We start from the raw sequence: 23,037 nt of genomic DNA, 5'->3' as shown, positions 1-23,037 counted from the left end.
GAGGTGAATCTGCTTCAAGTTAATATGGCTTAAACTCACACTGAGATTAGAATGAGCCACTCCCCTTCTTTACAGAGGTTGCTCATTTTACTGGCAGGTATGGCATATTTGTTTTCATGAACATGGTGGGTGTTGAATTACCTTCTTCATTAACCGTGTGGATCTCCTGGCCTTTCTATCCTGTGACATCCTTTCAGATATCTGACAACCCACTGACAATTATTGTTATCATTGTTTTCTAATAACTCAGGTCGCAGTAGAGAAGATGCAGGAATCAAACCTGGTAAAATGTATGATTCCATTTGCATATATTTTCATACTAATGAGGGACTCTCTGTTACACTGGAGAATCTCTAATAGTTATATTCAAATTTCATGAGTTAAGTGGCACATATGTGGAGCCAAAAAGGGTCTCACTTAAAATTGTCTGTAAAGAGGGTGTGTGAGGGACTGTGTGTGAGCTAATTAGTCTCAAGATGACAAAAAATTCAATGGCGTCCCGCAGTGATCATTTTATGCTATCCCATGATTCTCTGTCCTGAGCAGTAGGACTGGGTATCGAATCAGATGTCCCGATTCGATTCGATTTCGATTCACATGCTCACGATATGACTCAATTTCAATTCACAAGTTCTCAATTCGATTCTCGATTTTTTATGTAATTTTTTTATTACATTCAGTGAATATAGTTTTTATACAAATGCTATTGAAATTTCTAAAAAATGAACAATAAACATGTTTACAAATGGTGAATTTATAAAAAGAAATTAAGAGCCACAGGCCTGTATTTTAAACCTTTTTTAATTTTTTTTTATAGGCCTTTTTTAAACAATAATAGGGCCATATAAAATGTTCTTCTTCAATTTTTCTGGTAATCAGATGAAGGCATAAAACAATTTAATTTATCCTAATTAAATGTAAAAAAAAAGTCTATTTTTTGGCAAACAAAGTGCTGCACAACAGAGGTAAATGGTAATTTTAAAAAAAGAAGAAAAAAAGGGATTATTCCTTTAAAAATAAAGAATTATTAATATTTATTAGTAGCATTGTTGTTACATTGAGTCTTAAGACTGCTAAATAGTAATATATTTTTGACAGTTTCTTCATGTTTAAATGCAAAATTGCCTTGAGGAACTTGCAGCCACTGTGTATGTGATATGAGGGTAGTTTTGTCAAATCAAACAATAAAATGCTAATGAAATAACTCTCAGAGCAGCTGGGAATGAAATTTGTGTATTCATATCATCATAGTGAGACGACAGAGGCTGAAAACACCGCAAGCGTTGTCCACGCTTGTGTAAACAAGACTGAGCATTGCACCATCCGCCATTCTTTCATTCATTCATTGCAGAAATTATGGCGTCCTATGCGTGATGTCAAATTCTTCCAAAGATTTGTAGTATTACTATAGAATTTTACCTGAGCATTGCAAATCACGCTTTGTTCTTGGTTCTTGTCAACAATATCTCCGCCATGATGAGCTCTGAATGATTGACAGGCTTTCTGTTGTAACATTGAGCAAGGTAAATAAGAGGGAGACATCTAGTGGAGAAGACTAATGAAAAGATTCACAACTTCTTTTAAATGTTTGCTGAAATAAATATCGGAAAAGATCGATTCACAGCTTTTGAAAATTGATATCGAATCAGCGTCATTTAAAAAAAAAACGATTAATCGAAAAAAAAAAGTAAAGTTCTCTAAAAGTAGTTTTTTTGTGACAGGTAACCAGAAAAGAACTGGAAGAACAGCTGGCAGACTATTGCTCAGCTCGGCAGAACCACATTAAGGAAACCACAGGGGGTTATGGGAATAGTAATACAAAAATTACACTGTTCCTCCACGATTTAATTGGATGCCCACAGACAGATTTGATTTAATCTGCTCACATGAGAAAGTAAAATCACTAATATAACATGCTGGTGTTGGAACTGTGACCCATTGCTCATGTGGGTGGTGCACATATGAATAAATATATTTGCATACATAAGTTTTAAACTCAAGATTTAAGAATTCCCAGGTCTGGATATGCTGTGAGAAAAAAAGCCTCATTTAGTAATTGATATTTATATCAAAATAGTTTTCTGATACAAAAAGATTCAAAACCACTTTGAGGTCTCACAGGAAAGGCAAATAATATGAGCTTCATTAGTTCCTTAGGGGATGTTTATTGAAAAAAACAAGAAAAAGTTGGAGAAAAGTGCCAGTTACACAGTCTGAATCCAGATATATATCAAGGGTCATTAAACAGTTGGAGCTTTCCATGAAGCTCATTTCTTTTTTTCGCTCTTCATTTATACTGTGAAAATTGCCTGGTTATTGCTTCTATCTGCAAATGTATCAGCACTGTGTGATCTGAGAAAAGGTTCCTTATAAAACTGATGAATCACCAGTGGATTCAATCTATATGCAGTTGGTGCACCGAAGCCTATTTAAGACAATGAAGAATTCAGATTGTGCTGCTTTAAGAAAAATTCCTATCTTTTACTTGTAGACTGTCAATCTGGAATGGTGGATACCTGAATCATCCGAATCCTTGCTTTCCAGGGCGTCCTCCATGTCATCATCCGACATCTCCATTTCCTCCTCCCTCCGAATACCCATCAGCTCTTCATTGTGGATGTTTCTGATCTCCTGTGAATGAGATAAATAGAGTTTATAATCCCAACCACTGCTGAATGTTCTCTCACATTTGATTAACACATGAAATATATGAGCCGGAAATGTAATAAGCCATTCAATCAGATTGTAAAAAAGAGATTGGACTCAATGGTATCGGTGCAGAGAGGCACCTGATGTTGACCGACCTTGTCTATGCGCGCAGTCAAACATTACACAAGAACTCTTAATGTGTTATAATGGCTGCTAGTGGGGCTTAAAAGTGGCAGAAAGTGATTGCACAGCCACAGATCGGCAGGTCTGGGCAGGGGCAGATGAAGCAGATGTCTAGGCATGGGCGCTGCCCTGTGGGCACTCCTGATGGGGGAGTTCTCTGCCTAATGAGGCATGCACACAGCAATCAGATAAGGCTGTGCAAAGACACAACATGACCACCACAGGGAGAGAGAGACTTACTCTCTGACAACAAACAAAAAGCCTGGCAGAAACATTACCATCTGTCAAGCACAGCAACACATGATCTCACTGAGAATTACAGAGGTCGAGCAGGTAGTGCGAAAGCAAACAGGCCCATCTGCCTAATCAGGAGAGGGATAGATGATGTGGGGCGCTTTAAACTTTTCTCCAAACTTTAACACAGGACATCTAGCTGCCTACTGTATAAATGGTCTGTGACTGGATTAAGGTCATCTAGGCAACAGCAAATAGCCATTTGCTTGGGATAACAATCAGCTTGAAACGAGGACAACCCCCAGTACTGACTGGACATATTTCTGTCTCAAAACCAACACTTACTGAAGCTTTGTTTATGCTAGAAATAGCCAGAAAAACTTGCAGGGTAGCTCAAGAAAATGAGTATGAAAATCCTCTAAATTCGGCTAAGCCTGAATATAGCTCTGAGTCAACAACTCATCCTCCGCCGCCATCTTACCATCACATTTACGAGAGAAGCACACTAAGGGTCCAAACAGCTCCAAGGGTGAGAAGCAAAGTAAACATAGTTTAATAGTGTGTCATCTATTAACTATCACTTACTGTCACCTGTTCCAGATAAAACTAACCAGATTGAGGAGTGAAGCAACTTCCTCCTACAGCAAAGGATGTTTAAATGGCACTAATGGGCTCTTTTATAACATAAACATTTCAAGTGTGAGGTTCAAAGGCTTGTGAAAGCTTGCCATATCCCTGAAGCCCTGCATTGTCATACTAGAGTGATTCCGACAGTTTTGAGGGCGGCTCTTCTCAATACATAATGTAAAAGGTAAGAGAGGCCCGCTAACTCTCTCTTCTTCTCAATTGAGGCTTCGCCTCATTGTGACAGCATAGAGAGCTTGCTGTCATAGCCACAGTGAAGCTAAAAGCAGAATGGCAACCCGGGAGTGAGGAGAAGCTCATATCAGAGTCTAAACATATTCAACTTAAGTCAAGTGGTCCAAGATTAGGGCAAATGAGGGATTGGAGGAGGAAAACACCAAGTGAAGACTACATCAGCTTCTTGAAATGAGCAAGGAATATTAGGGTTGTTGCATAGACTTTCTTGTCATCTGATGGGAGAAATGAAAGAGGTGAAATAAGAGGAACTCAATAAAAGAGAAAGCTCAATAAGGACACACTTACTGCAGCATTAATAAGCTCCTTTCACAGAAATGAAGAACAGTGTTAAATGAACTCTATATGTAAATATTTAATTTGGAGATAAATTAGATAAAATTTAATTTATAATTTTGAATTTAATTAATGAATTTAACAAAGCACTAACTGGCAGTAATAGCAAATTTTCTTAATGTGATTCACAGTGGGCTGGACATGTGTGGTGTTTCTGAAGTATATCAGAAATGAATGAGTGAAAATTAATTAAAACTATGAGATAGGAAACTATAAAGGATTATTTGGGACATATTTAAACAACTTATTTTAAACACCTACCTTAAACAGTGAGGAGTCTCTTTCAGCGTTTACAGTACCTGCATCTTTAAGCTGTTCCAATGGCTTCAACTTCATGAAACAACATTAGCAAGCCATCCGTAATAAAACACAAAATTCAACTAGAAAAAGGACGGGGCTTCAGCTTGTGATTTGATCAGATCATTAAAAGTGGCGTTTACATACTAGAACAAAGTCAGACCTGAATGCAAGTTTGTTGTTGATTACTACCCTTCTCCAACACACACTTTAAGGAGCCTGAAGGTCAGGTTTACCCACTAGAACATGTTGATTAATCTTGCTTCTTTTTTTAAAGGGGTCATATGATGCAAGTTTTACAAGCTCTTGGTGCATGAAGAAGATCTGTAAAGTTGCAAAGACTAAAGTCTCAAATTCAAAGAGATATTCTTTATCAAAGTTAAGACTCTGCCACGCCCCCCAAGGTGGCTCATTCAAACAAACCCCCACATGTCTATGTCACTATGTGGAAATATTTGCGTAATGCCACCCAAATGTTCACGCAAAGAAAGAAGGCGTGGCTTGTGTACTGTAAACACATAAGAGCTTCATCACTGTGTCTGTCACGCCACTCTGTTCCCTTTTCGGGCTTGAACTGATGGTAAAACTGAGGACATTATTAAATGTCTTTACATTTATTTTGAAAGTTGAAGCTCGCAATAATGGAAAGGGGCGTTAAATTTTCGATGAGTGCTTTCGGTGATTGGCCAATCACAATGCACTGGGTCAGTTGGACAATCAGAGCAGACTGCTCTTGTCGGAAGGAGGGACTTTGTAGAAAATTATGCATTTGAGAGAGACGGGGCATAGAGGACCTACAATAATGTACAGTATTTGAAAAATAATTTGTTTTTAGAACATTTAAGCATGTCAACATATTCTGTTACAACAAATACACAAAATAATGATCTTTAAAAAACCATCATATGACCCCTTTAATCCTTTAGCATGTACTATTATGCAGACAAACATTATTAGTTTTTTTGATTAATCATGTTCAATAGATAAAAATTCATGTTGAATTTACAGCCATGAGAATTAATTACTGTCATGATCCAGGTTCTTTCTTTTTTCTATCTCTGTCTCCATTTGCTGGTTCTTTCCTTTTTTTTTTGCGCTCACGTATCTCTACTCTCATCATCTTCAGCTGTTCCTCGTTCTCATCCTCTCACCTGCTCTCTATCTCCTATCATTAGGCTCTCTATTTCTAGCTCTGTCTCTTTCCATTCCCTGTTGGATTATTACTAACCACCTCAGATGTTTCTGACGTTTTTGTGCTTTATCTACAGACCATTAGTCCTGTTCGGTCCTGTCCAGTTTTGTCTAGTCGATTGGAGAATCTATTGTTGGCTGTTTGTTACCTGTTTTGTTCTCCGCCCAGTTTTCTGCCGTGAGGAGTAACAAAGGGTCCGACGCCTCACCAGTTTCCTTGGTCTCGCTGCACACAAGCTCCCCGGACCAGCCACTTAGGCTTCATTGTCTCGACCAGGAATTATCCTTGAAATCTGCCTTTGTATATCGGCCGTTGCGGCTTCGCTTTATTTCTATTAAAAGAAGCTTAACCTGCCATTCGCCTCCTGGGTTCTCTCTCTCTCTGTTCCATGACAGAATAATCCAACCAACATGAATCCGGCGAATGAGCATCCTGTCCAGGCCGCGGTGGAGATCCAGGGAGTCATGCTGGGCAAGCACGAGGAGGAACTTTCCGCTGCTCGTCAAGCTGTCGATACCCTAGCCGCCCAGATGGTCGACCTTACCAGACAGTTCCATCTTTTCCGCATGAACTCAGCCTGTACTCGTATAGCCTACATCTTCTCTCTGCTCAAGGCAAGGGCTCGTGAGTGGGGAACGGCCGTTTGGAATGCCGATGGAGACTGTGTTAGCCAGTACACCCGTTTTAAGGAGGAGATGTTACAGGTTTTTGACCGATTCGTTCATGGTCCCGAGGCCTCACGCTTGCTGTCCCACCCTCTGCTAAGGAAGACGTTCGGTTGTGGATTTTTCTGTGGAGTTCCGTACTCTCTCCACCTCCTGTGGATGGAATGAGCCCGCGCTCGTGGCGCGTTTCACCGAGAGTCTGAATGCTGAGATCAAGGATGAGGTTCTGGCCCGCGAGACTCCTTCATGCCTCGATCCCCTCATCGACTTGGCGTTGCGTGTTGAGAAGCGTTTCAAGCTGCGATGACGCGCTTGCAACACAGAGCCCACACCTCCTACCTCCTGAGACCAATTCTTCCTCCGCTTCGGTGGCAGTCCCGGAGCCCTTGCAGTTTGGCAGGATCCGCATGTCGGCTGCCGAGCGCCAGCACCGCATCATCAATCGGCTCTGCCTTTACTGTGGCGCTGACAATCACTTTGTTACCGGCTGTCAGTTAAAAGCCAAAGCTCACCAGTAGAGAGAGGGTTACTAGTGAGCGCTTCCTCTCTGGACCCTCCATCACGCCCACGCACTACCTTTCCGGTACACCTTCGCTGGTCCAACTCCTCCTACTCCTGTCAAGCCCTCTTAGACTCCGGTTCTGAGGGGAATTTTGTGGACGAAGCATGGGCTCTTGAGCACCGTATTCCTCTCTTCGATCTTCAAGATCCCTCCGCTGTCTTTGCCTTGGATGGCCGGGTTCTCGCCAGGGTTCGCCGTGCTACTGTCCCCTTGAGTCTCACCGTTTCCGGCAATCACCGTGAGACTATTTCTTTTTTAGTTTTTCACTCCCCTAATACCCCCGTTGTTTTGGGCCATCCTTGGCTCGTTGAGCATAATCCCCAAATTAACTGGCCTAAGGGCTCCATCCTTTCATGGAATCTTTCTTGTCATGTTTAGTGTTTGATGTCACTTTGAATACCGGGTTTTACCCTTCGGCCTGGTCAACGCCCCCGCCATTTTTCAAGTTCTAGTCAACGATGTTCTCCGTGACATGCTTAACGTTTTTGTTTTCGTTTATCTCAACGATATCCTAATTTTTTCGCCTTCTCTCCAAGTTCATGTGTTGCACGTTCGTCAGGTCCTTCAACGACTTTTGGAGAACAAATTGTTCGTCAAGGCCGAGAAATGCACTTTTCACGCCCAGTCTGTCACTTTCCTTGGTTCCATTATCTCCGCCCAGGGGATTAGTATGGACCCCGCTAAGGTCCGGGCGGTCACGGACTGGCCTATTCCTGACTCTCGCGTCGCGCTTCAGCGTTTCTTAGGTTTCGCCAATTTCTATCGCCGGTTTATGTTGAACTTTAGTCAGGTGGTAGCTCCCCTCACCGCGCTTACTTCTATCAAGATACGTTTTGTTTGGAGTGACGTTGCGCAGAAGGCTTTTGATCGTCTTAAGTTTTTGTTTTCTTCCGCATCTATTCTCATCTCTCCTGACGTGTCTAGACAATTTATTGTGGAGGTCGACGCCTTGGAGGTGGGAGTGGGGGCTATCCTCTCCCAGCGGTCACCCGCTGATGAGAGGATCCACCCTTGCGCGTTCTTTTCACACCGCCTGTCTCCATCCGAGCGTAATTATGATGTGGGTAACTGCGAGCTTTTGGCCATTCATCTTGCGCGCTCGTCAGGCACGTTGGTCTCTTTTCTTTGCGCGTTTTGATTTCACTATTTCCTACCGCCCCGGCTCCAAGAATCAAAAGCCTGACGCGCTCTCTCACCAGTTCACCTCTCCTGAATCCGAACCCACTGATGAGAGGATTCTGCCTCAAGGATTGGTGGTGGGTGCGGCTGTCTGGGGTATTGAACGAATTGTTAAGCGCGCCCTTGCCCATTCTATTACGCCTTGTCTCTGTCCCAGGGGATTACTGTTCGTACCCTCTTCCGCACGTCGCGCAGTTCTCCAGTGGGGTCACTCCTCTAAACTGTTTGCGCATCCAGGTGTTAGAGGTACTATCGCCTCTGTTTCACAGAGATTCTGGTGGCCCACTCGAGAACATGATATCCGTCGTTTTGTAGCATCCTGTTCCGTTTGCGCTCAGACTAAGGTCAGCAACAGACCTCCCGCGGGTCTCCTCAGACCTTTACCTGTTCCGTCGCGTCCGTGGTCTCAGATTGCTCTCGATTTTATTACAGGGCTTCCTCCTTCAGGAGGTTATCTCCCCCAGACCAATGGACAAGCTGAGGGCACTAACCAGACCATTGGACGCATTTTACGCAGTCTCGCTTTCCGCAACCCCGCTTCGTGGTCTGAGCAACTCCCGTGGGCAGAATATGCTCATAATTCCGCCCCCTCTTCTGCCACCGGGCTGTCACCTTTTCAATGCTGTCTGGGGTACCAACCTCCCCTCTTCCCCTCCTCCAACCCCGAGTCTAACGTCCCATCGGTCCAGACATTTGTCCAACGTTGCAGACGAACTTGGAGAGCAGTTAGATCCGCCCTGTGTAAGGCTCCCTCTATCACTCACCGGGCTGCTGACAAGCGCCGTGTCAAGAGTCTTCGTTATGTTCGTGGTCAAAGGGTGTGGTTATCGACTCAGAATCTGCCACTCCAGTTCTCATCTCGAAAATTGGACCCCAAGTTTACTGGATTGTACCGCGTTGTTAGGGTCCTCAGTCCAGTCTCGGTAAGACTTAGGTTGCCGTCTAATCTTCGTCGCGTCCATCCTGTGTTTCATGTTTCTTGTCTTAAACCTGTAGTCCGCCCTCCTCCCCGTCCTGTCTCCTCTCCCATCCACATTGAGGGTTCACCTGTCTATCAAGTCCGTAGACTCCTTGATGTTCGTCCCCGAGGGTGTGGTCAGCAGTTTCTCGGTGACTGGGAAGGGTATGGCCCTGAGGAGAGGATCTGGATCCCCGCCCGGGACGTCCTGGACCGCTCGCTCATTGACGACTTTTACCGCTCCCGCCAGTCCTCCTCCTTGGGTGCGCCAGGGTGCGCACGTTAAGGAGGGGTTCTTTCCCGGTTCTTTCTCTTTTCTATCTCTGTCTCCATCTGCTGGTTCTTTCCTTTTTCTTTGCGCTCACTTATCTCTACTCTCATCATCTTCAGCTGTTCCTCGTTCTCATCCTCTCACCTGCTCTCTATCTCCTATCATTAGGCTCTCTATTTCTAGCTCTGTCTCTTTCCATTCCCTGTTGGATTATTACTAACCACATTGGATGTTTCTGACGTTTTTGTGCTTTATCTACAGACCATAAGTCCTGTTCTGTCCTGTCCAGTTTTGTCTAGTCGATTGGAGAATCTATTGTTGGCTGTTTGTTACCTGTTTTGTTCTCCGCCCAGTTTTCTGCCGTGAGGAGTAACAAAGGGTCCGACGCCTCACCAGTTTCCTTGGTCTCGCTGCACACAAGCTCCCCGGACCAGCCACTTAGGCTTCATTGTCTCGACCAGGAATTATCCTTGAAATCTGCCTTTGTTTATCGGCCGTTGCGGCTTCGCTTTATTTCTATTAAAAGAAGATTAACCTGCCATTCGTCTCCTGGGTTCTCTCTCTCTCTGTTCCGTGACAGATTTCTGTAAGCTTCTAGGAACTTGTTTTTAAGACTCATAGACAGTCCACTCCTCGGTTGATTTCACACTCATCATTTGCTGAGCACGAGTTCTCAGTTTTATTAGATGTAAACAATATCAACCCTCTGATCCATGTAAAACAGTGTTTTAATGTTGCCACCAATGTAAATTTACGTGCTAATTAGACACCAGATTGGGTCTTTGTGCACTAATAATCAGAGTGATGTCTTAAAACTTACCTAATGACCACAGAAAACAGGAAAGAGAAAAGAAAACATTTCAAAACAAACATGTGGTTTCATTAATTAGCTCACAGTATCGGTCTCCAGTTTCCACTAATAGAGAATAAATATATATTTTACTGTGCGTTGGGGTTTTTGGAGTATCAGTGGTTTGAGATATTGGCATTTCTATTGTTTCTATCAGGAAAGACTCAATGTTACCTGCTGGTTGTGGACCGCTGAAATCTCAGGGTCAGACTCGGGTCACATTTTACTACCAGGGAGAGCTGAGCATTAAGGTTATCATACCATTAACATCCAACTAAAAAAAATACATGGACTTCAGGATAGTTAAAGTTCATATGGGGAGCTTGCAGGGAAGGGGACAGGGGTAATGGAAAATACTAATATCTGACAGTAAGATACTGCATAATTAATTATGATGATGTGAAGCATGAACACATTCACTTAAAAAAAGAAAACACCAACCTCTGCTTGCTTTCGCCACATGTCCAGGTTCTTGCGTTGGGCTTTGGAGAAATGGTCCCATGCCTTTTGTTTGGACGCAGCGTGGAATACAGACACAATCTGCTCAACTGTGGTAGGGGATGCAGGGGCCAGTATGGGCGTCCAAAGAAAGAAAGAGAAAGAGGGGCGATTGGGAAGGTGCAGAGGAGTGGAAAAACTTTGTGTCAGGTTGGAAGGAAGTGATGTTCTTTTCCCCTACCCCCCTCTATACAGCTTAAACACTGAGCTGGGGTGACTGGTGTATCTACAGGGATGAGATCTGAATGAGATTACATTTCTGTCTCTTCTTTAAAAAAAGAAATAAATCATGTTAAAAGGAGAGTCCACACAAAAATGAATATTCGGTCATCAATTACTCACCCTCATGTCGTTCCGAACCGGTATTTTTCAGTAGAGCACAAAATATAATGTGAAAGACGTTGGGGTCCAAACAACATTAGACCCCACTGACTTTCATTCTATGGAACACAGAGACATTTTTTTTTTCAAAATATCTTCATTTCATGAAGATATACATACAGAAATACATACAGGCTTGGAATGAAATGAGGTTGAGTAAACAATATTCATATTCATTTTTGGACAAACTATCCTTTTAACTTCTGTGTTAGTTATGGACTGTTGTATGTAATAAAACAGCAGCTGGAATATTCTGTCTAAAATCTCCTTTTGTGGTCTGTGGAGGAAAGAAAATCCTATGGGGATTGAATGACATGATGGTGAGTCAATAATGACAGATTTTTAGACTCTCTTGGGAAGATTAAACAGCAGAATAATTAATTCCCTATAGCGTTACCTGAAATTAACTGTTCCTCCTTCTCAATTACAACACACCTCTCACCTTCATCGACTCTGCTGGCCGGATAGTCAAAGCATCTCCTGTACATCAGGTGGAAGCCTAATGATATGAATGTTTCATCGATGACAGGTTGGGCTCATTACTTCAGTGCGTACAAATTAAAGAGGACGTCTCACTTATGCAAACTCATTAAAGCACCAGAAATAGTCATCTGTTCAGAATTAAGAGACGAGGCAGTCAATCAACTATTTTGGGGGCATGAGTGCTTTGGATGTTCGAGACGCATGGCAGCAATTTCCTGTGACAATGCAAGACAGGAGGAAGGCGCAGGACGAAAGGGGAACAGCTGCTGAGAATCATAGCTGCTAATAGAATGTGCTGCTCTGACATCAATGACATAAACTCTGTTCCAAAAATTAGACAGTGTTTTAAGTTAACATCAGTGCGCTAATGACATGATAGCTGAACCAATAAGCAGGCGACCTAATTATACAGAAAAAAATCATGGTGAACAAGGCAAAACATACACTTTCGTTCAAAAATGTGATAATTGCTTAAACAGCCAATCAGCTTATTAGAATGAAGGATCGTGTTACACTGAAGACTGGAGTAATGATGCTGAAAATGCAGCTTTGCAACTCCAGAATCAATTAAAATAAAACATTAAAATATAGCAGCTTTTTAAGATCATAATATCATTTCACAATATTACTGTTCCTATTGTATTTTTTATTAAAATAAATGCAGCCTTGATGAGCAGAAGAGACTGGTTTCAAAAACATGAACAAATCTTAAAAACATCAACTTTTGAAAGGTAGTGTTTTATGTTAAATTTTGAGAAATATCAGTAAAATACATCAGTGCAAAGAATGACTTTACCAACTGTTTTATGATTGTGATGCATTTTTTGTGTTGGTTAATTATATCTTGGTCTTAACTTAGCAAAAAACTAACACAAAGGTGGGTATGTTCCAGTTACTTTGCCCAAGATTCCATAATTTTGTTGCATCGCAACCTTTACTGTATCCCATATATCACTGGAAATGGCCAATTCTTGTTGAACCCAAATGACTTCAGCTTGGGTTATGACTATTTAACACTGTCAGTGTGAACGGCCCTTCAGAAGGAAACAGACTGGAAGGTTTTGTCCTCTACACTTCATCAGCAGTACTATTACTTTAAATCTCAGCATGCCTGTTACTTTTAGTGAAATCTGATAGGTCTTTAAACTAGCTACTCTCATGACTAGATCATTTGAGACTATCATATCCTATTTCAAAGAGTTTCTCCATGTGCAATGCATCATGGATCCAAAAAAAAGTGTCTGGGAAATGACATCAAAACATCCATCAGCCTAAGTGATGTAACTGCAGGACTGAGAGACAAAAACATATGTTGCCAGCGGCTTAATGGATGCATGACATCATTACTGATGGTATAACGTGACCTATGCAGATTCACTCAGAGATCCCATTTCTCTCTCCGTGAGGGGGTTAATAAACCCTGGGGAGTCAGGAAGGCTGCCAAACACATCTGTCTGCGGCAACAGCATACTCAAGAGTGAGAGAGGCTGGATCGATAGTGACTTCAGCATCCTTTAATATGGTGGAAGAGATCGATGGCAAAGCCAGGATGGAGAGCATGTGCCTGAGTGTATGCACGTCTGAGATTGTGTAGGTGTGTGTAAGTGTGCACTATGTTTTCAGTCTGATGTGCAGCAACCCACTCATGACAAAGTGTAAGTCGTTTTGCATGTTCACTATTCACAAATAAAAATTGTGCAGTAAAAGTTAAACTTGTGTCTGATTTAGGCCAAAACAACAGCCTCAAGCTGTGCAGGCTTGATTTCATGCATCATTACGAAATGTGTCGGACTGTACTCACAAGTTCATAATGCAAATCAAGTACATGTTAGTTCTCAGCACTGCCACAAGGCCAGCTATCATTATGGTCTGTTCTACAGTCAGTTTTCAACTGTCATGGCAGATCAACAGTCTGAAAGGAATCCTGCTCAGCACGTTGATTTAATGGCACAGATGTTTGAAGATAACTCTATCAGCCCCTTGAGTACTGGGCTATGACACGAAACATGATACATATGGCACATTTACATTTATGCTTTTATCCAAAGTGACTTACGCTGCATTCTAGGCATACATTTCCATTTCTATGTCCATGCATTCCCTGGGAAAAGAAATCACGATCTCAGCATTACTAGTGCCTTTCTATGATGCTTAGCTACCACTTACTTGCAATGCATTCTCCATTTGAACATGTTGAATATGTTTCTGGCCTTTGTCTGCATTTATATTGCCTCAAATTTCCAAACAAATATTGTAAAACTAGTGTAAAACTTTAATGATGCTACAAACAATTCTAAATTAGTTTAAAATAAATGTTGTTTTAAACTTCCTATTCATCAAAAAATCCTGGAAAAGTTATTAATTTTCACAAAAATATTAAGCCGCACAACTGTTTTCGACATTGATAATAATCAGAAATGTTTCTTGAGCAGCAAATCAGAATATCAGAATGATTTCTGAAGATCATGTGACGCTGAAAACTGGAGGAATGATGCTGAAAATACAGCTGTGCATCACAGAAATTAATTACTTTAAAATATATTAAAATTGAAAATGGTTAATTTTAATAATAGTGATATTTCAGCTATATAATAATAAAATATATTAATAATAAAAACAATACTGTTTTTACTATTTTAGTCAAATAAATGCAGTTTTCGAGCGCATAAGAGACTTCAATAAAGTAAAGAAAGAAAGAAAGAAAGAAAGAAAGAAAGAAAGAAAGAAATACTAATCATACTCAACACGTTTGAAAGGTAGAGCATGCCTTTCACTGTAAGCTGGTTTTGTTATTACTGATACCATATCGCCTGATGTTGTATGTACCTAAATGTTTATTTCTGCTGATCCAAGGTTAATTTTTAATTATAAGATATAATTTAGCAGTATCTTATAGGAATAATGACAGATTGCAGCAAAGATTTAGCGCTTTATTAAAAAAATGTTTTGCTTTTACTAATATGACTCCAAAATATATGAGGTTTTCAGATCAAATATATATTTGACATTAAGCAAAGTTATACTGTTAATTAGAGAGTTTGTTTACAAAAAATACTACGGATGTATAATATTGTCCAATGCATGAAAATATTGACTTGTCGTCTCCCATATTTGTGTAATAATAAGAAAGCTGTTTTTGCGAGGCTGTTTACAGAAACATTAACACTTTTACTAGAAAACATCCATTAGATGGGCAAGCACAGATTTTGTCTGTGACAGCACCCGTCTGCCGCCTCAGCCGGAATCCAGCGTCTTAAGCTGAAAAAGTCTTACCCAGAATTCCCCTGTCACCGTCCCACCTGCTGCTCTATCCTCCTGCAGGGCTGCAACCCCAGCAAGCTTTCAGCTGTATCATGCATTTCATTATTTATTTTGCTGTGTGCTCTGTCTGCGTTCAGATAAGACAGATGCTCCACTGTACCAATGCTTTCTCTCCTCTACCGCACGACAGACCAGACATCACTAGAGTGCCAGATACTTCTGTTTTTGTTGTTGTTTATGAATCTGCTGCTTGCAGATAAAAGGCTGGACAGTGTTATATACCAAGGGAAGCTACTAGTAGGTGCTTTTTTAAGGTGACATAACCTTTCTGATGAGACATCTGTAGCTAGGTTTCCTGATAGAAGATAACTCTGAAAGACAGCTCGAGCTGGCAAATCAGTACTGTCACTATTTCCTCAAGCAGACGCTCTAAAGCCATTAGAATAACCTGACAGGCTTCAGAAGGAAATATCTATAAGACAGAACACAAACAAGCAGACAAACAGAAAAGACTGGCAGATGAAGTCTGTATATCTGGGAAGGTGATATTTTCTCTCTTTAAAACAATAAAACACTTTCAACCTGTCACTAGAGAAGAGTCGTATTTGTAAATATGTTTATGCCTGTGGATGCTTGTAAAACTCCTTCTCTATATGACATCAGGATGGATGCGACTACAGTATATGGCATAATACTCTGACAGACAGACATCAGAGATGACTGTGAAGGGATTTAAACTTACCATGACTTTTAAATGAGGTCAAATTACTGCAAGACATCACTGATGAATCAAGCATTGTTCCTGATCTTCATGTTTATGGGACAGAGAACCAATACTAGACCAGGTACTCCAATCATATCAATAATAATAGCAGGCAGGTCAGTATAGAAGTAACACTTTCTATGAAGCCTGTATATTGATGCAGATATAATACCTTATAATGTAAACTTCATGCGTTTCATGTGCATTTGCTCTTTAAAGTATTATAATGTTTTATAGTGTATTATAGGGAAAGACTCAAATGAGGTATTCTACTGAATAATATATATATATATACATATATATATATATATAAACAGAGTATTCTCTTTTTATTCAACAAACACAAAGATAAAGGATTTTTCTGGCAAGTCTGCAAAGCCAGTATGACTAATTTCATGACTGTGTGAACTTTAAAATTCACCTGCAAAGAAAAAGAAGTGATTTTTTTGTGCAGAGTTGTACAACTCTTTTTTGCCCTTTGTTCACCATACTTTTAGCATAGTTCAATTAATTCAATTCAATTAATTTTTCATCATATATTTTCTATTAACAAGGAACTATAAATGGAATATTGTTACACCTAAAATGGGCTTTTTGGCTCTCTTCTGCTCACCAATGCTGCATTTATTTAATCAAAAATACAATAAAAACTAATAATTTTGTAAAATACTTATCACAGCTTAAAATAAAGTTTATTTTTATTTTTATATAAGTTAAAATGTAATTTATTCCTGTGATGCTCCGCTGTATTTTCAGCATCATTCCTCCAGTCTTCAGTGTCACATGATCTTCAGTAAGCTTTCTAATATGATTTACTGCTCAAGAAACATTTCTGATGATCATCAATGTTGAAAACAGCTTCATATTTTCATGGAAACTAATACATTTGATTTTCAATATTATTTGAAGAATCATTTGCTGTGCAAAAGAACAGCATTTGTTTAAAATACAAGTATTTTATAACAGTATACATTTCTTTACTGCCATTTTTTTTTACAATATATATGTCCATGTATTACTTTCCAAAGAAAGACCCCAAACATCTCAAGGGTAGTGTATGAAGAAAAAGGCTTCGCTGCACACCCCCTCGTGCATTATAAGGAATTATGAATAGCTTTATCATGCATCAAACCTACGGGTTTCACAAAAAGTGTTATGGAACAGTTAAAAGTGTATGTGTGTTGTTGAGCTCAAGGCAAGGTTGAGTGAGCAATCAGTCAAGCTAGTCATGACAATCTAGTGATTGGGGTTACTTACTTTTAATCTATGAAGGGTCATCAGGTGTGCTGTCCAGAGACTAAGCAGCTAAATGATCTTCTCATGCCTGATAGGTTACAGATGACAGGTCTGCAGCCGTTCGCTAACGCTTCACATACTCTACCTTCTTCTGCATTCAGCTCAAAGTGGTAGAAGCCTCTGGAGAACTTACCTCTGGTCCACACTGATCTCAGATCAAAGCGTGTACACTAGAACACCCAGTCATGGAAAAGCTCAACAGATTTTCTTAGAGACGGTAAAACAACCTTTGCCATTAGATTCAAAAGAGTAGCTTTCTAAATAAATACGTTTGAATGCCTCCAGCTGGTGCGTCAGTAAATATACACCATGCTGGTACATTTAACTAAACTTTCTTCAACAGATGCATATGTATGATTTTCAAATACACTCACTTTTTTCTTTAATAAACTGCTAAATTTCAAGGCAAGGTTTTCTCTGCCTTGACCCTTCTTTAAGTCTGTATTCATTTTTGTTTCATTTCTTGTACCCCAGTTGCATTTTAATGAGATATTCTAACTATATATGCCGACAAACCTCTCATATATTGAATCAAAAGCACACTGAACATTACGGCTGGAAATGCATCAAGTAAACGATGTGTGTGTGAGTGGTAGCTCCATTTCTCTGGGCATTGGATCAATCAAGTACAAAGAACTGCTGTGTTGAGCGCACTATCATGATGGCAGGAAGTGAAGAGTAATCATGCGGTAGCTGTCAGCACCCATTTACCCAATGCTTCCTTTTGTGTCTGATAGTATGGATGAAACTGTGTTGACGTCACACAGCAGGCACTTATGGGCTCTTCAGACAAGCTTTTAGTCCTGATGTGAGCTGCTCTGCAGTTCTAATGATCTGTTAAAAATTACATCATGTGATAATGCTCACTAAGTGTAATAAAAGTTCTTATAAAGTGATATCGATGGTTTATAGGGAAGAAATATGCACAAGTTGTTCCTGAACAATCAACAAAACCAATTGTGAGGATATTCAGTATTTGAATTAGTCGGACCATTCAAAAATTGGGGTCGAAAATACTTAAAGATGCATTCGATTCTTGAAAAAAGTTGACAGTAAAGTCATTTCTAATGTTTCAAAAGATTTCTATTCAAGTAAATACCGTTTTTCTATTCATCAAAAGGTTTGGTTTCTAAATATTGCTAGTAATCAGAAATGTTTCTTGAGCAGCAAATCAGCATATTAAAATGATGTGACACTGAAGACTGGAGTAATGATGCTGAAAATACAGCTGTTTTGTGAATGAATGCAAAGAGCAGAAGAGATTTCCTCTAAATAATTCAAGAAGTCGTACAGACTCCAAACTTTTGAATGGTACTGTTTATAAAGCTATTGATCACACAATTTCATAAATAAAGCCCAACTGTTTTAAATGTGTATTGTGGCGTATAAAGTTAAAACAATCACCCGAAGATGTGTGGAATGTGTTATCTGGCCTAAGATCTCTGTGTTAGTCAGTGGTCATGTATTTGTCCTTTCGTGTGCTCTGAAAGGTGAAATCATTTCAGGGTTTGTGCAATGCCTCAGAGAAATGCACATCTACATCCACCAGCTGTGACTGGCTCAACTGGGTCTTATTACAGCATCATAATTAATGCAAAATCCACCACCAATAATGATGGAAATCATTTTTAAATCATTTCCAGTTCTATTTAAAAATCTTTTGTGTCTCTGAGTGCCTGAAAGTATTATTAGTATTATTAGTAGTAAACAGTCATTTTATCATCAGTAATTTAATATTTCTCCAACCCTAGATGTGCTCATGATGCCGGAAAATGCTGTCTGGGTAAGCAGTTTGCTAGGTTTTAAGACAGAACAAACATCTGTAAAGGAACACTCACATTGTACTAAAATCCCAGCGAGAGCACTCTTAAACTTCTCCTTGGCCTCCTCCATCTCCTTCTCATGCGCGGCTTTCTCGTTCATCAGCCGGCGGATGTGGCTGTTGGAGGACTGGATCATTGAATAGAAGTTGTTGGCGTTTCTGCGGTTTACCTCCCCTCGGTCCACCCAGGTCAGAAGGACTCGCACGGCTTCGGCAAACTTGGAGTCGTCTGAGTGGAGAAAGGAAATACGGTGGGGGACAAAAACAGATGGTTGGACGAGAGTGGAGTACGATGTTGGAGAGGAACACTTCTCATCTGGGACCTTCTAGTGTCAAGACGTATTTGCAAGACATGTTTACTGGGCCAAAAAAGACAGCAAATGCACACTAGTGAAGTAGAGGTCATTTAGGAGAGGACAAGAGGACATCGACAGCATGCAACGATCAAACCTGGTCAATCATAATTTATGGGTATTATTGTGTTTCTGTTAAAAGAAGTGATATTACTTAGACAATTGATTCAGTTGTTCATAAAGTCCTGAGACACACAGGTGTGTGTGTGTGTGTATGTTTGCAGGAGAACGGAAAACACTCAAGCTGATTGCTCCGGACTACAAAGCTTTGGCTTACAACTTTCAGCTGGGAATGTGATGCGAAACAGGAAACTGAAAATCACTGTAATGAATGCCACAGGGAGCCTCTTCCAGAAATCTATTATTCTTAATGTTGTTGAGTTTATTTAAAATCTGCAAATTGAAAACAAAAAAACAAATCAAAAAGAACAGTTTGGCAGAGATTTGCGGAGCTGTTTGGAGTTAACTGGGCAACAGATGCACACAGAAGTTGACTGACTTTACAAAACAACAAAAAGAAAAACATAATAATTATCATTGCCGTTGAGATTTTCTCCAGCAAACAGAAAGCAAAATCATTCTGTCCTCGTCCCTTCATCTATTACCTGAGAAAAGTGAGCTGAACTGCATTCCCACTGCATAAAAACCATTACATATGGAAAAGTGGCTAATAAACATGGCTAATTTCAATTGATTTAATCCAAAAAAATTTCCCTATAAACACTTTTGTCTCTCAGACAGAGAAACAGATGGTTTCTATTAAACCGCATGGAACATCAAACTCAGAGACAAATAGCTTTTAGATGCATCCAGCCAACAGACACACCGACTAGAAGCCTCTTCACAAGCATCAGGAAACAACAGAGGTGTGACAGACAAAAGCAATTAAATTACTTTGACAGAAGTGTGGCACGTCACGTGTCTCACCTTTGAGCTTTTCTCCGAGCTGGCTGCACTCGTGCTCAGAGAAATGGACGATGGGGGGCGGCGAGGGGGGACGCAGGCGGTCCTCTTCTATCCTGCGCCGGTGTCTCTCTTCCCGCGCCAGCATGCGCTGTCTGCACTCCCACTCGTACAGGTCATCTCGAGCCTGAGCGAAATCTACATGCAGCCGGCCTGTGTCCTTCTTATCTGTGCTTGATCCCAGCCTGACCCTGTAACCTACAGGACAGAGACATGGAAATGGACAATTACACAGGAAAAGGAAAGAGAATGGAAAATAAGGAAAAGTAAGTGGAAGTGGATGGGGAAACGGAGTAAAGCCATGGTAAATGGTTGGCTTGAGAAAGCCTGACCAGAAAGTTTGAAGAAGTTTAAAGAAGTTAGAAGTTTATAGTTTAAAGTTAGATTGATAGATTAGTTGAAAGAAAGATATATTAGTTAGAAAGAATGATATAGATTAGTTCAAACGAAAGAATGATAGATAGATTAGTTTGACAGAAAGAATGCATGCGACTAGCATGTTGCTAGCATGATTAGCATGTTGCTAGCATGTTTCTAGCATGATAAGCATGTCGCTAGCATGTTTCTAGCATGATTAGCATGTTGCTAGCATGTTTCTAGCATGATAAGCATGTCGCTAGCATGTTTCTAGCATGATTAGCATGTTGCTAGCATAATTAGCATGTTGCTAGCATGTCGCTAGCATAGCATGCTGCTATCATGTTGCTAGTATGTTTCTAGCATGATTAGCAATAGGGGTGTAACGGTACGTGTATTCGTACCGGACCGTTTCGGTACAGGGCTTTCTGTACGGTGCACGTGTGTACCGAATGACCGAATGAAATATTTTGTGTGTGGAACTAGGGGTGTCGCGATATACCGGTATTGGCGATAACCATGATATTCAAAGCAACAATTATAGATATCGTGTTAATTTAGTGCGTGATGATATACCGGTATTAGCAATAACCGCAATATTTAAAATGAACAGTTCTCTTAAGATAACACCACATGTAAATACTCCAGTGCCAGTACCTGGTTGAGCTCCCAGGTGGCAGTACTGTGCCTTAACGCTGACACTGTCACACAAGAAGGAGACACAGCGCTCGCTGCTAGTGCTACTCAGAGGAGATCCGTGTTCATCAGAGTAAGTTGCCATTATTTTACTGGTCATATAATATAACATGGGAAACGTTATATTAACCTGTAAACAGCAATTTTCTGTGTTCATATATTTGATTAAAGGGTGATTATTTTAATAAGTAACGCATTTTCTTTACTCGTCTAGTTTTTGTATTTGCAATCAATATGGTCTGTGCGTAGTCACATTTTTTTTCTTTGTTCAAATCTATTAACAGTTACACGATTAAAACTGATCTTGCTGCATTAAACTCTATAACATGTTAAGTTGGTCGCAGTGCCATGCACTGAATGCCTCATCTGCGGTCATTCTTCAATTAGGTTCATTAGTTAACATTAGTTAATTACATTAGTTAACATATATAAATAACATTAATAATAAACAATATTTCCACAGCATTTATTAATCTTAGATCATGTTAGTTTCAGCATTTTCTAATGAATTATTAAAATCGCAAGTTGTGTTTGTAAACATCAATGCACTGTGAACTTACATGAACAATTACTCAATTTTTATTAACATTAACAAAGATTAATAAATTGTGTAATGTATTGATCGTTGTTCATTCATGTTAATACATTATTGTTAATAAATGACATCTTATTGTAAAGTGTTACCATTAATATTTATTCATTATACTGTTGAACTTGACAGTATTTTCTCTCTTGTTATTTTATAGGAGCTGCAAAGAAGACAGAGAAAGCCAGAGTCTTGTGCCCTGCATTTATCAGTATCAATATTATTATGTTCGTTGGGTGAAAAAGAAAAACTCAATAAACAAAGTAAAAAATCATTTGACTTATCTTTTCCCCTCCAAGGTTTCTATAGATATCACGATATATCGATATCGTGAATTCTTATGGCCACAATAACCGTGATATGAAAAATCGAATATCGTGACAGCCCTATGTGGAACATAGGTACATTTTTGTGTTTCCAAACGAACATATTAAGTGGCGGAAGTTAAGTCTGACCCGAGTTTGGAGTTTGTAGAGTTAAAGCTCTAGGAGGAGTTAGAGTTGCAAAATTTTGGGTCAGGAAAAAAAGAAAAAGAAGAAGAATAATAATAAGTTTAAATAGGATTTCAGTAAGTTTCTCAAGCCAGCTTAATAATGGAAATGAGGAAAAGATGTTAAAGGGTAGTAAAGAACAGAATGAGGAAAGAGGGAAGAGCAATAAAAAAGAGAAAATGAAAAGAAAGGGAAGGGAAGGACAAATGGAATTATAGCAAAGGACAGGACAGGACAAGAAAAGAGTGGAAAGGAAAGATAAAGTAAAGGAAAAGAAAAGTTGAGTGCAAGAAGGTAATCAAGGAAGATGAGAAAATGAGAGCAGCAGAAAGACCTTGAGCCTTAACAAACCTCACGAATGTATTGAGAAAAACACCATGACAGCAACAATGATTCATGAAGTGACTCCCACAATCTCTGACACACTCTCTCTGCTGCTTAATCTGCACTTTTAACATGTGCTTGCTGACATATTAAGGCCAAACCATGCATATTTGTTTATTCTGTATGAAATCTAAAAAGCCCCAAATGTCACACACAGATGAGGAAATCGAAGCCAGAACCCAGACAAGTCATGAGGGATGAGAATAATCTGGCTTGTGATAGGGATGAAAAAAGAAAGTGATTTTATATTAAGCTTTATATATTTCAGCAAAAAAAGAAAATAGCTTGGAAAATGATCTTGACAAATGGCCAAGCGGTACGCGAAAGAGGCTCCAGTGAATTATGAATCGTAGGATGCTCCAAGTACATTACGGAGAGGCGGAAAAGTGTTTTTAAGGAGAATGGATATATTCACAGACGGCCGTGTCAACAGATATGAGAGAAAGAG

General features: G+C 39.9%; 1 protein-coding gene across 3 annotated transcripts in view; it reads right to left on the bottom strand.

Annotated features, from left to right (window-relative positions):
* The window catches only part of LOC132113485 (ecto-NOX disulfide-thiol exchanger 2-like), a 233,914-nt gene that overhangs the window by 21,788 nt on the left and 189,089 nt on the right, over positions 1-23,037 (bottom strand). For all 3 annotated transcript variants that reach the window (XM_059521266.1, XM_059521264.1, XM_059521265.1), the window contains 4 exons: positions 20,040-20,273; positions 18,776-18,988; positions 10,697-10,803; positions 2,517-2,631 (listed from right to left, as the gene is read on the bottom strand). In XM_059521266.1, the coding sequence (XP_059377249.1) occupies positions 2,517-2,631; positions 10,697-10,803; positions 18,776-18,988; positions 20,040-20,273 (669 nt within the window). The remainder of the gene's footprint in view (positions 1-2,516; positions 2,632-10,696; positions 10,804-18,775; positions 18,989-20,039; positions 20,274-23,037) is intronic.

Source organism: Carassius carassius, chromosome 33 (assembly GCF_963082965.1).
Source record: "Carassius carassius chromosome 33, fCarCar2.1, whole genome shotgun sequence".
Lineage (NCBI taxonomy): Eukaryota > Metazoa > Chordata > Actinopteri > Cypriniformes > Cyprinidae > Carassius > Carassius carassius.
This window is presented reverse-complemented; position numbering and strand designations above follow the sequence as displayed.